This window comes from Podarcis filfolensis, assembly GCF_964270895.1.
Source record: "Podarcis filfolensis genome assembly, chromosome: Z".
Classification (NCBI taxonomy): domain Eukaryota; kingdom Metazoa; phylum Chordata; class Lepidosauria; order Squamata; family Lacertidae; genus Podarcis; species Podarcis filfolensis.
The window spans coordinates 38,657,785-38,672,281 of NC_139617.1; the positions used below are offsets into that span (position 1 = coordinate 38,657,785).

The 14,497-nt window shown below is 44.3% G+C and overlaps 1 protein-coding gene across 14 annotated transcripts in view; it reads left to right on the plus strand.

Annotated features, from left to right (window-relative positions):
- The window catches only part of PBX3 (PBX homeobox 3), a 235,944-nt gene that overhangs the window by 193,700 nt on the left and 27,747 nt on the right, over positions 1-14,497 (plus strand). For all 14 annotated transcript variants that reach the window (XM_083597051.1, XM_083597047.1, XM_083597055.1 and 11 more), the window contains 2 exons: positions 6,949-7,139; positions 9,571-9,706. In XM_083597051.1, the coding sequence (XP_083453177.1) occupies positions 6,949-7,139; positions 9,571-9,706 (327 nt within the window). The remainder of the gene's footprint in view (positions 1-6,948; positions 7,140-9,570; positions 9,707-14,497) is intronic.

A 14,497-nucleotide genomic window follows, 5' to 3' on the forward strand; every position in this document is an offset into this window, starting at 1 on the left:
GGGTGATGAGCAAATGAAATTCATTCCCTACTAAATGGAGGGAGTGGTGCAAGTACTGGCCTTTAGGAAGTTATGTTGCCAGAGCTGGCTTGAGCATGTAGCATCTTCGGGCAAGTAGTGGATCCCCCTCCTTAAACTGGCACTGTAATCAGAGGAGAAACAACTAGGTTGTAGAGCTGCCATTTTAACTTTCCACAGTCCCACCCACTCCATATACTTTCCCTTTAGGGCAAAATGGTGCACCATCCATGTGAGGGTCTTAAAGGCACTGTTTAAAGCTGTCAGCTTGTCAGTGCTGCTGTGTTGAGCCCACAGTGCCAAAGGGCTTCAATGCCATCAGACGGCACTTTGCTCAGGTCCCCCTCAAACTTAGGGCTGGTCCTGGATGGTGCCTTACCATCCTTCAAGCTAGGGCACATCCCACTTCCTCTAAAACATCTGGTGTGGTACAATAGGGCAGGGACTCCTTTGGTTCTATCAGTTCTAGATGGCTTATCAGGAACTCAGGTGTTTTGAAGGTTTCACAAAGGAGTTTCACAAAGCCTCAGTTAAACCCAAGAGCCCTAATTGTGAATGCTGTACCCAGCCCTGGAAACAGGAAGTGTGAGTTGCTCCATTTGGGCTCCCTATTCAGCTGTAGTGCTGCCCCACAGTCTTTAAAGCACCACCAAGTCTCATTGCCTTTTTGTGTTCGCATTGCCTTCTTTGAACCTAGAAGCAAAGGCCAATGTTGTCATTATTGCTGTGTTTTTCTCCCACCCTCCCTCCTCCCCCCTGCCCAGAGTTTGATTTTGACATTTGTTGCCAGTTAAGGAAATGCACTTTAAAGCAGCAGGAAAGGCCGGGGGGCGGGGGAGCTCTCCAGAAAGTGTGTCACACCATCAGCTTCTCACCCACTTTCTCAGTGCTAGGAGAAATGCTTCTCTTCATAATTTACAGCTACTGTAATAGAGATGGCATATTGAAAGCTATCTTCTATAATTACATTGAAATACGTTTTTGCTGTAGGCAAAAGTATTGCAAACGTCCCAAACCTCCCAGAGCAGCTGGGAACCTGCTGCCATCACCTTCATGGAACTCCCCTGGTTACCCCATTTCAGAAAGGATGTTTGCAGAGTTAGGAAAGCTGCAGAAAAGGGCAACCAAAGATGATCTATGGGGTGAAGAAAGGCTTAACCTGGTTGGTCACTGTGGAAAGCAATACATTGGATTACACAAACCTTTAGTCTGATCCATCAGACCTTTATAATCAAGGATACATATGGAGAAGGGCAAACACTTTGCAGAAGGAATGGGGTTCCTGTGCCTCCCCAGATGTTGGTGGATTACAACTATAATCATTTCTGACCCACTAAGACTGATGGGAGTTGGGAGCACAACAGTTGTGGAGGGCCACAGGTCCCCCCATCCCTGCATTTAAAAAATGTTAAGTTTCTAATTCTCATGATAGCAAGAGTTGCTTCTCTGTGGACAATACCTATTAAATCTCTTAAATTGGAGTGGGGACTTGGCAGGATTTGCAGGGGCTGTAGCTTCATTTGCATAGCTCATTTCCCCTCACACCTTTGACTAATGTATAGATAGGAAAACAAAGACATACATTTGAATTTGTTTAATTTTGTGAAGGCCAGAGTAGCTTTTCCAAGCCAGGAACATAAGAAGCTATCATATAGTGCCTTAGGGTGAAGTTCATCTCAGTAATGATGTCTTACTGGCATCAGCTCCCCAAGTTTTCACCTGGAGATGGTTGGGACTGAACTTGGGACTTTCTGAATGCAAAGTATGTGCTCTCCCACTGAGCTAAGGTCCCTCCGCCTGCTTGTTCCTCCAGCTTCCATTATTCTTATTGGAATAGTAGCAAATATAATATGTCCATGGTCTTAGAAGTACACTTGTATATTTCCGGCAACATTGGGAATCATGGCGCATGCTAGTTCTTCAGGGGTAAGAAACATAGTTGTAGTTCAAGGAACCAGGAATGATGCCACTGCCATTAATTTGATTTATTTTAGCTGATAAAAATTATATATTGCTTGATTGTATTAAAAAAAAACACCAGCCCTCAAAGCAGTTAAAATCTCCAAGGCCTCAAGAGTCTCTCCCTCCTATTTTCATACAGCAGTGATGTGTGTTCTTCCTCTTCCTCCCCAAGAGTCCTTGGAGTGAGGTCCAAGTGCTCTGCCAGGCGTTGCATTCAAAGCGCTACAGACTTGGTGGAGGGTTACGACCTGTAATTTTTTACTTTCAGATGTGTAAAGGCAAAAGAGAGTAACTGTGCCAGAAGCATATGCATCTTTCTTAAGGGTGTACCCAGATTTTAATTATCTAAATGTAAATACTTAACAAATTTTACTTAGAGTAATGAGCTAAAGTGCACACTACATAAATGAGATGTTCTAATTAATCATGTATGAACTACTGGTTTAAAGGGAAGCTCTGTGAATCCCATGGATATGCTGGTCTGCTGCCAAATTGCTAATCAGCGTTTGCATTCATAGGCGTCTTCGCTTTAATAAGTTACGAGAGATGTTTGGAGGAAACGAAGATGAGGGTGGTGGTGTATTTTCTCTTCTCTGAACAGGCAGACATTACCTGAGCTTGTAAACTTTTAACCTCCAGGTTAATTGGTGAGGTGAGTGTGGGTGGCTTTTATTTTAATGTTATCCTCCTTTTCAGACATATATTGTCTCCCAAAGTGGCGCATGCCAATGAAAAAATAATAATTACAAACTAAAAGCAGAAGAGGCACAAAGGGAGTGGAATGAAAATATAGAAGAGGGAGATCCAATCAGGATGACAAGGCCAGAATGAAACTATGAGATGTAAATGGGGCATTTATACCCAGTTGGGGCCAGGGTGATCTTCCCCTGCTGATGTTCTTGCTTGGGTAGAAGTGGTGAAGCTACCTACTGGCCCTTAATTCTCTGTCCTTCCCCCTGCAGCCCAAAAGCAACAGAGTGACTTTATCCACTTTCTTAACTTTAGAGTGATGAAGACTGTAACAAGAGCTCTTCTGGATTAGACCATCAGTCCATCCAGTCCAGCATCCTGTGTTTCCCACAGTGACTAACCAAGTGCCTCCACAAGGCCCATGAGCATCAGGGCAACAGCATCCCCCAGCTTCCACTTCCCAGAAAGTAGCTAGTCTGTTATTGTTTCCCAAGCATCTCACAACTGAAGCTCACTTTTTCTCCAGATTAAAACTGGATGCAAACTTCACTCTTGCACCTGAAAAAGTTTGAGTAATCATTACACTGTCCTTTGTTGTCTATGTTAATTGCTGTTTGGAAGATGGATAGGAAGAAAGGAAGCTCAGGACAGTTACTTGTAAAGAAATGCAACAGACCACATATAAGATTGGGCCATTCTGTAGGGTCATTGCATCAGGAGTGATTACAAAACCTCATAACACCCCCTTATCAGTGGCTCAGTAGAAAGAAGCAAGGCTGGAGTAGCCAAACAGCCTCCTCCTGGGACAGGTAAACCTGCTGCATTTGTGGACTAGTCACAATTGAATTAACATTTATCATGCTGGGTGTAGAGATGCAGTGGGAATAAAATTTACCCACAAACCAATGGAGGCTGATTGGAAGACAGCAGGGCCTGAGCAGGGAATCCTAAAGAGATGCTGCAGGCAACTGGTCCTCTGTGGGTGTATACTTTGGGCTTACAGGAGCTTTTGATAATGTATGGTTTTGTTTTGTTTTGTTTTGTTTTCCAGCAAATATTTTGGTATAAGCTCTGCAAATAACTTATCTGGTCCAAATAAGATAAAAGGATAGTAACAAGAGGGCTGGGGATAGCAACTCTTCTTGTAAAGACTGCCTGACATTAATTGCATGATTACAATTATGTATTACTTTTACATTTTAAATAACAGCTGTTGGGTGTGTGTGGCAGCATCATTTGGGACCGTGGTTTAACCCTCCCACTATAAACAATGCCCCCCACCTGGAAGCTGCTATTCGAGAAACTTTCATTGGCACTACTAGTAGCTTATCTTCCAGAGTGAGTAACAGCTTCCAGAGGAAAGGAATCTTTTTATCAGGACTATTAAGGAAGAAATGGTTCCAGTCCAGTCCCTATCCTGTTTACACACATCCATAGATGCTATGTAAATTATAAAAACAGATTAATGGCAATCATGCAATTAAAATCTTGCTTAGTTTGATCCTGAAAGGCAGTGGGCACGTTAAATCTTGAGGAAGGAAAATGGATAATGAGGTGGTAGTTCTGTAGCTTTCAGATATGTGAAATATTCTATCAGGAGGACAGATGTTGGATCCAAGGAGCAAAAAGACATGTTTGGCTTGTATGCAAAGAATAAAGAGACTGGAGATTATGTGGTGGTGGTGCCTTTTATCAGGACACCTTGTTGGTGGAAGCTTAAGAGCTGATCACAGAGTTCCCGTGGAGCTCTGTGGAGAGAACTTTCCAGAGACTGAAAACCCATACCTTTTATTAGGGTTGGCTAAGGGGCAAGAGTGTTAAGCATAACATAAGAGCTTTCAAGTTACATAGAACATAGGGCTAGGGCAAACATCTTTTTTATTCAGGGAATTCTGGGGGAAAGAAAATAATAGTCACCAGCTGATCAGAACTGTGAAGGAAAGCTACCTGAATTTGGAGGCAGCAGGTTGCGGATGAGATCTTTTTGCACATTTACTGGGGGGTGGGACTTAAAAGGAGCTCTTTTGCAGCTCTGAGCAGCTGGTGGCTGCCGTTTGCTCCCTGTGTATGGGGTATTAGGGGAGAGGTAGTACCTCTGGCAGGCGACATGTCATGCTCCTGGGTAGTTTGTCCACCTTTGGTTCCCCCTGCACTCAGTTCTCACCTGAGTGTCTCCTAGAAGCTGTCAGCATGTGACAGCAGGCACACTCCCAGAATGGCTTTGACTGGCCAGCTAAGGGCAGCCAAGGGGTCTCAAACCTTCAGTGAGTTAGGGACTTCCCTGCATGCAAAGACAGGCTCCAGGAGATTGAGCAGATGAGACCAATAGTGGGTTTAACAGTCAAAAAAGGTGGTTTCTGCATGTGCTGTAGAAGGAAGTGAGGGGCTGATGGGGTATGTCAACCTGAGAAGGCAGCTCATATAGGAGAAGGAAAACTCTGATCCTGAACCTCTGCTACCTTTTGACCTTAGTCATTTGTAAGAAAGGCTTCGAGAGTAAACCCCGAGGAAAGATCTGTACCTGCTGCCTTGTGGGCCATCTTCAGGAGAAGAAAAGGCTAAGGAGTAAACCCTACACATTTCCAGAGTGGAGTCTCTAAGATGGTTGGATGGTATCTGGTACGCCTCCTTCCAGCAACTCCTGCAGCCAAGCTGGTGCCAAATGTATTGCTCTGCTTTCCTTTGGACCACATCAGTGAAGCTGAGAAGGGAGGTCTTGTCATTTGGGAAGCCCAGGACCCTCATACACACTGCCCTGGCTTGCTCCCCAGTGAGGTTACTTTAGTGCTGATAACACAGTGAAAACAGCACGGGAGGCAGCAGTTATGAGTTACTGGTCCCTGCAGCCACAGCAAACGCTGTGATTTCTCCAGCGGTTTTACTTCACCCCTGGAGGTGCACTCCATAGTCTCTTGAGACAGACAGGTACCAACAACACCCTGAATTTCCTATTCCCCCAAATGCAATGGAGCTCCAGTGAGCTTCCCCTTGAAAATTGTGTACCCACAAAACTGCTGAAGTTCCCCTGAACCCCAATTTATTTTCAGGTCATAAAATGGGAGGGGGAGATTTTATCTCAGCACTTTCTTCAACTGATATGTTAAAATTAAAAATGGGGGGGGGGGGAGCAAGAAGTTGTGAGAGGGGATGGTGCCGATGTGCCAGGGAAGAGCTTGTGGTATGCTAGCTGTTAAGTTGATCAGTTTGGCAGGTGAAGCCAAATCCACATGTTTATATATTTGGCACATTTATATCCTCTATCTTCTATCATAGAACTCAGGGCAGCATACATAGGGTTCACAGATATCTCCCAACCAGGCCCCCAACCTGCTTATCTTCTTTAGGTTGCTGCATTTTGTGCCCACACCTCAGAACATGTCTCCTGGCCTCTGTGCCCTCCAGGTGTTTTGCACTACAACCCCCATGATCACTGATCATTGGCCATTATAGCTGAGGCTGATGGGAGTTGTAGTCCAAAACATCTGGAGGGCACCAGGTTGCAGAAGGATTCCCTGGGATATATCCCTCTTCCATACCTAGTATATGAGGGCAGATAAATTCTTAATGCCCTTCTCTATTTCAAAGTCTCATAGTCTTAGCTAAATCCTACCATCAAATACCTGTTTTGTTTCTCCCTTTTTCCTCTAGTAAAATCACCACCAAACATCAGCTTTGTCACTTCCCCATTACTACTGATGAAAATGTCTCTGAACAGATATTACTAGCCAAGCTTGATGGTTTCCCAGAACCAGGGGACTTATAAATCTGCTCAGACTATTCCATCCTAGAATCCACCAGGGAACCAAAGGTCACTAGGAGACTGCACGCCCTGTCTCCCAGGAAGAACATCATGGCAAGGGGAAGAACCTGAACCCATCAATGCATTGGTCACTGAAAGTGCAGCTGCTCCAATGCTTGCTTTCCTCTTCCCTCCCAATTTCTTTTTCATTTTATATTGTGTCTATCAGATTGTGAGCCTGTGGGCAATAATTGTCTTGTTTTTAATCTCTGTACAGTGCTAGACAATTGCCAGTGCTTTACTAAGAGTTAAAACTAATAATAATAATAATAATAATAATAATAATAATAATAATAATAAATGCTAATTGATAACGTAGTTAATTGATAATAAATAAAAACAACCAGCTGTCTTAAGGCTGGGTACATGGAAAATTTGTAAACATTTTCTTCTTGTTGAGATCAGGATGTGATATGACTTTGCCAAAACCTGTAACTGTCCCTGTAACTTTGCCCCTGTAACTGTCCCTTCCTTCTTAGGCTTGTAATGAATTTACCACACACGTGATGAACCTTCTTCGAGAGCAAAGTCGGACACGCCCCATTTCTCCAAAGGAAATAGAGAGGATGGTAGGCATCATCCATCGGAAGTTCAGCTCCATCCAGATGCAGCTTAAGCAAAGCACTTGTGAAGCTGTCATGATATTGAGATCACGGTTCCTTGATGCCAGGTAGGTCACAAGACTCTATGATTTTCTTGTCTTGATTCGTTGGTGATTTGTCCAACGCTACAGGATTTGACACTTCTTTACAGCCAGTGGGTTGTAGCTAATGTTAGTCTTACTCAGAGTGGACCCACTGAAATTAGGGAACCCTCAGTTAAGCCCCCTGGATGAACTGTGTGTGCCCTGACATCCATTGGCTGCAAGAGCCAACTTTTATGACCAGCTGAACTGCTCCTGGCAGGACAGGAATTTATATATGAATCCTTGCTGCGTACAGGAATTCCCAAATGAAAGGACAGAAAAGACGTGGTTATTCTAGGAGGGGCAGAAGTTCATGGCCAATTATTTAGTACTTGGAGGCAAACTTCCATGCTGACTGGGTGCAGACAGATGTACCAGTTTAACACTAGTCATGTTGGTTCTTCAGTCATGGTGTGATCCTAGCTTCTCAGCTTGCCTTACACAGACTGACGCATACCAGCCAATCACCAAGTCTCACCCCTCCTCTCATGTTTTGCATGGGCCACTGGTTGGTTGCAAGGCCTTTTTGGTAGTAAAGCTCATTGCCAACCCTCTCCTTATACAGCATGCCTGACAGCACTTTAAGAACTCCGCAGTGACATTTTGGTTATGCAAATGGGTGCACCCCTAACCGGTATGGCAATGAAAAAGGTTGCTGCCACTTGGAAAGGGAACAGCTGCACCTTTCAGAAGCATATTTTGCAAACAGTTCCTCTCACAGAACAGAAAGCCTAGACAAAATAAGTGGAAGTGGAGTAATGAGAGAAACACGGCTCCAGGGAGAGCGGTAGAATGCCGGGGGATAAGCACACCATGATACTGATGGGCTGTAGCATGCCAGATGGAAGCTCCCTATGGAGTAGCCGTCCTATCGTGGTAGTTTGATTGTGGCAAGCCTGGAGGGGGAATGGAGCTTGGAGGGAAAACACTTACAGGGAGTTTTCTAAAGGGAGGGGGAGAAAAGACTTCACAGAATTTTCTTTTTAAGAACTGAGTTTTATTGAAGAGATCTGTAATGATAATTATGGGTAGGAAATGAATATGCATAACAACTCCGTCTTCAGTATCACACCAGTAAACTGAACAATTAAACCATGCTCAATACTTCTTGCCCAACACTTCCTTCTGGTTCACATCTATTCCAAAATGAAATAAATTTGGCTCTGTTGTTCCAAGAGAGTAGCTTGGATTGATGTTTTCTCTTTTCCTAGGTGTCTGATGTGGGTCAGATTCAGTGTTGGCCCAAGGCATTTTGCTGCCTGAACCAGAGCCCAAATGTTTGTCCCCACCCCTAACTAGGGTTCTTGCTGCATCATTGAGATACCAGCAGTAGCGGGGGAAGGGGATCGGGCACCACAGGCTGCAGGGCACCCTCCAGCAGGTGGACCCAGCACTGCCTGCAAACGCAGCGCAGGGTGCACCAGGGCGTAGATGGCACACTGCCTGCAGGGTGCCTCAGCCTCCTCCCTCCCAGCCTCAGCTGTCCTCCAACAGGCCCAGCACTGCCCCCAAAAGCAGCACTGGGCACACCGCTAACATGGCGTGAGCCAGCCTGCAGAGCGTTGCAGCTGCTGCATCACTCCCAGCCACGAGTGGGTCCAGTGCTGCCGGAAAAAGCAGCGTGGGGCACTTCACCTAGAAGGGGCACCTGGAATGGGCGTGGCTGGCATGTGCTGGCCTGCAGGTTTCCCTCCCGAGTCCCAGGCAGTCTCCCAGCAGTGCACCCCACAATGTTTTTTCCGACAGTGCTGGGATGGCACACACCAGCTTCTTCCCTCCTGGTGTGGCGGGTGCACGCGCATAACACACACATCCCAGGTGCTGCCAGGGATTGCTACGCTGGTGGATACCAGCTTCTGCCTTCATCTGCTCCCTTCTCATGGGAGCAGCCCAGCCAGAATAGCCAACGATCAGGTGTTGTGGCAGTGCTTCTCTAACAGCACCTGGAGGGCCACAGGTTGCCTCACCCTTGCCCCAGAGGGAAAGAGACAGATGGAGATGCAGATGAAGTAGAGTACCTTGTACAATGTTAGGATTTCCCACACCACCCAAAATGTGTGTCTCATTAATATCTAGATAACACACTATAAATAAGTTCATCAGTAATCTGAAATCTTGGTTTGCACATCTTTGAACTTCTAAGAACAACAGGTAAGTGGGATCTGGACCTTTGATGGAGAGAGATGGGCAAATGAATTCTTCCATAGATAAGCAATTGCTCCTCTTCTATCAGTTACTAGCCTCTCACATCAACCCTGATAAGAGCCAAGGTTTGGTTTGAATAAGTGGTGAAGCATCAATTTCAGCTAGCAAAGGTTAGAGAGAAGTCTGCTTTCCATATCCTAGCTAACTTTCAGTAATGAAGTCTCACAGCTGTAATATATTTCTTTCCTTGCTTTCTTTCCTCTTTTTGCAGGCGGAAAAGGCGTAACTTCAGTAAACAAGCCACAGAAATCTTGAACGAGTATTTTTACTCTCACCTCAGCAATCCCTACCCCAGTGAAGAAGCCAAAGAAGAGCTGGCAAAGAAATGCAGCATTACAGTATCACAGGTGGGCTGGGGTTTCCACCAAGCTGCTTGAAAGCAGGTTTTTTTGCTATGGGAAGAGCCTTTGTCTGTCTTCCCTTCCTAAAATAACAACAGCCTTCCTTCCTGAGACTGGTAGAGCTGAGTACCATTAAGGAGGAATTCTTGAAATTGGCCTGTCTATCCCCCAAGTGGTGTCAATTAACTACAAATGAATGACAAGCCAATTGAAAAGTGTTTTGGAAAACTAAAAAGTGATGCTTCAAGTGATTGATTTATTGCACTTATATCCCACCCTTCATCAATTGCATGATTCCAGGGTGGGTTACACCACAATAAAATGCATAAAAATGCAATCAAAAACATTTGCAGCGAATAATCTAGAACTCGATTATCAAGTTAGTCCTCAGCAGAAATTGCAGCAACAGCAGCATCAGCATCAAAACAGTTCCCAACAAAAGGGAAAATAAAATATATTTAATTGGCATTGAAAGGTGGCAAGTGATGGTGCCAATCATAACACTGGAGGGAGGGAATTCCACTCACAGGCCGTATCACAATGAAGCTCTTGGCAGGAGCATGAGGAGGGTTTCTGTTGCAGCTCTTAATGCACAGTCAGGGCCAGTGTAGAGAGTTTTGTCCCTTTGTGTATTTAGACCTCAAGACATTAGTAATGGCTTCTTACTGAGCTGAGCTGTTATAATTTCCCAATGATTCTGGAGATGCCATTCTGGAGATCAGAGATTAAACTGGAAGCCATCTACAATCATACCTTGGGTTACGAACGCAGCAGGTTGTGCGTTTTCAGGTTGCGGACCGCGCTGAACCCGAAAGTACCAGAACGAGTTACTTCCGTGTTTCGGCAGAAGCACATGGCAGAAGCACAAAATGACGTCATGCGCAGAAGCGGTGCTTCAGGCTGCAAACGCTACAGGTTGCGAATGTGCCTCCCGCACAGATCTCATATGCAACCAGAGGGATGACTGTACTGCAGTCCCTCTTCTTTCAGAGTCAATGAAAGATGCAGGGTGTGGGACTTAATGGTGGAAGTGACATCTGTCAGCTTCTGATTTTTAACTTCCAGGAGTCACATTGTAGCCAGAACAATGAGATCCTTGAGCGGGTTGGAGTGGGGTCTATTTACAGGCTTCGTGGTCAGCTGGTAGAAGTCACTTCATCATGGGTGAATATTGCCCAAATTTTGGAGGTTTGCTAAACCTTTGCAGGTGGAATGAGCAAGTCCCTTGGCTTTTAATTCAGAACAGGGTTAGGAAACTTGTGCCATGCCAGATGTTGTTGTCTTCCGTTTCCCATCATTTCTTGGCCAATGGTCATGCTAGCTGGGGTGATGGGAGCTGAAGTCTGGCAACACCTGGAAGGCTACAGGTTACCTGTCTCTGATTTATAAGTGCTCTTGATTGTTTTTTTGCATCAAAAGCGCCCAAGAGGACATATAGTTGTTTGAAAATAGCAGCTTTAAAAAATAAACAACAAAAATCAACTATCCAAGTACCTATAGATCAATCTTTCAATGCCTGAGAGAATAAAAAATATTCACTCTACCTATTCATTTCACCAGTACGGTAGGGTAGCTGGGCGTTGCTGCATAGTTAGTCTCAAAGCTGCAGTGCCACCACTGAGAAGGCCAAGCCTTGGGCCCTGCTGTGGCCTGTGCAAGCAGTTTCAGTGCACTTTGGGATGGTGCAGTCGCAGGCACACAAAAGATCAAGTTTTCAGTTATCCTAATTATGTATTTATTTCATTTCATTTACATCCCACCTTTTTCTCCAAGCAGCTTAATGTGGCATACATGTTCCTTCCCCCTCTGTTTAATCTCCACAACAACCCTGTTAGGCTGAGAGGCAGTGACCGCTCTAAGGTCACCCAATGCATTTCATGCCCTAGTGGGGATTTGAACCATGGTCTCCCATGTCCTAATCCGACACTCTAACTACTCTTCATGGTTCTATAATACAAAATCTTTACCTGATAGTATCTATTGCATTTCATATTGTTTGTAAGTTGCCTTGAGACTGTTTGTAGAAGGCAACTAAGACATTTAATAAATAAATAATAATAAGTAATTACCTGTCAATCAGATTGTTAAACATTAAACATTGAAACAGTAAGGCGAAATGTATTTTTGGGTCAATTTTCCTGCAATTGGCCAAAGCCTACACAAAGCCTCTTACTCATAGCCAATCAGAATGCAGCCCTTTGGTAACAGTTCAATGACAGCTGTTTGTGCTGTAGCAATAAAAGTCTAGTAGACAAAACGACTGAGGCACTTGGTACATTAGAAGTGTCACAGGCTTAAAATACTGCAGCGGGATCTGTGTCTCCTGCCTCAGATGAGATGACTTAGCTGTGGGGAGAGTTTTAGATTTCTATTCATGCCCAAACATACAGCTTAACGTCTAAGGGCTCTAAAGGCATCACAGTTGTCTTTAATGTGAACTGCATGCTGCACCAGCAATGTTTGGAAAGAAAGAAAAAAGCAAATCTCCCAGCACCACAAACATGGAACTTTGATTCTGCATCTTTCTGGTGGTTGTGTATGGAAATAGAGCATAAAGCGGTGAAGGATGCATTTCTAATGTTGATGTTTTCAGCTTTAACAAAATTACAAATGCACCATGCTGAGTAACAAAAATAAATACTTATACACTCCAATTTATCATTATTGGTTAATGATATTTAATTTTAACAACAACAAAAAAGGAAATGTACCGACATTTCAGTTTAGAAGTGTCAGAGTATTAGTACCATTTTCACTACTCCTGTGGACTCTCTTTTAGTCTTTCACTGTCTTTGTCTTTCTGACTCAGTCAGAATTTGCCCTTGTGACATTATCCCAGAGGGCAGTTGGGGGCCAGTCCATAGTTGCAAAAAGCCGCATGAATATGAAGTAACTATTTTTGGTTTCCATTGTTAGTATTTATAATAATAGTATGTCACATTTCATTTGAAGAAGAAAAACACAGCTGCAGTTATTGCTTGTTAATAATAAAAAAATCAATTGGAAGTTCTAGTGTGGAGATCTGTTAACAGTCCACATACTCTAATTTTCAATGTGGCTCCTTTAAATGAATGTGGTGAAAGATAAGAAGCTGCATTATACCAAATCAGACCTTTGGTCTAGCTAAAAAAATACTGTGCACTGACAATACTGACAATGACTCTCTAGGGTCTCCAGTAGAGGTCTGAGGTTTTCCTACTACTTGATCCTTTTAAAATGGAGATGTCAGAGATACGTCCAAGAGCCTTGTGCATGAGAAACATGCATTGTGCTACTCGTCCACGGGCACTCCCAAGGCAATCACCATATTACTCAGCTTGTGAACTTGCTTGGGGGAATCTGGCCAGTTCTGGGCTCCCTAGATTTTTGGTCTAACCAAACATGGCTGTTCTTCAGTTTATAGCAGGCTTCCTCAACCTCGGCCCTCCAGATGTTTTTGGCCTGCAACTCCCATGATCCCTAGGCTAGCAGGACCATTGGTCAGGGATGGTGGGAATTGTAGTCTCAACACATCTGGAGGGCTGAGGTTGAGGAAGCCTGGGCTATAGGAAAACGTTTCCAAATGTTTTCCAAGGGCAAAGCTAGACTGGAGCCAAACTGGGAGGTGATAGAGGCAGTGATATAATTTTCTATTGTAGATCATCCTTCCCATCAGTGTTTCAAGCAGTGTCTGAGCATAAGCCACTAAGGTTTGCAACTTCTGTTCTTTCAGATTGATTAGCAGCCCAACTTTAGCTTGTTGAAATAAGAGACGATGTGGGGTTTGGCTAATGCAGCTCTTGCCAATCTGGTGCACTCCAGATGTTTTGGACTACAACTCCCATTAGTCTCAGCCAGCACAGCTGTTGCATTCCAAAACATCAGGAGGGCACTAGGTTGACAAAGGCTGGGCTAATAAATCTCTGGTGCAGTTGTGGCAGATTCAAGCAGTAGTGTTTGTGGCATTGTCCTTGGAGAAACAAATTGCCCTTCATGAGGTAGTCATTCTTGGCTTTGACCCATGTACCAAATGGAAATTTCTAGTATAAAACTACCAACCTCATAAACAAAGGCAATGGAAGTCCTTTAAAGGGCTGTTCTGGAGGTTTCTGAGATAAGATATTACATACAGTGAAGTCCTAAATCATGCATCCTAAAGTGGTATATAATTGCTCAGTATGAATTTCTGCTGTTGCTGTTTGCTTTTTATTAATATTTGTTGTTACTATTGGTAACAGCTATGAAGCAGACAAGCTGCTTGTGGTACAGGCATTTCACCTTTTACAACTTCCTTCAGCAGCAGACATAAAATTAACCTTCACCTCCTTGTTTTCCCTGCCCCCAAACACAGTAATTAAGAAAGTTTCCAGGAAAGAAACATTGCCCTGCAGAGGCCTGCAGAAAGCTTTTTGTTCTTCTCTAAATGTTCATCTCTTCTCGTTTCACACTCAGTCATTATATCCTCTTTTCCGCACAACTCCACAGCTGCCGCCTGCTGCTGCTCCACCAAGTTTTTGTTGTCCTGGGGGCAAGAGATGGATGCAAGCTTCTCCTCACTCCCCCACCCCAATCCTCATTCTTGTCTCTCAGCAGAAACTTGGGAAGCCTTGCTTAGCAGTGTATGCTGCAATTTGCCCTTTGGCTGTTTCATTCATACAATCACAGAACTGAAATAGTCAGGCCCAGAGTCCTCTGTAGAACTGGGAGTGTGTTGGGGTGTGTGTGCTGAAGAAACCCCCCTCTCCCTGCACACACAGGAGCCTCCTGTCTTGGCTCAATTGGACAAGCTAAACAGCCCCAGGGTGTGTTGTTTCCACT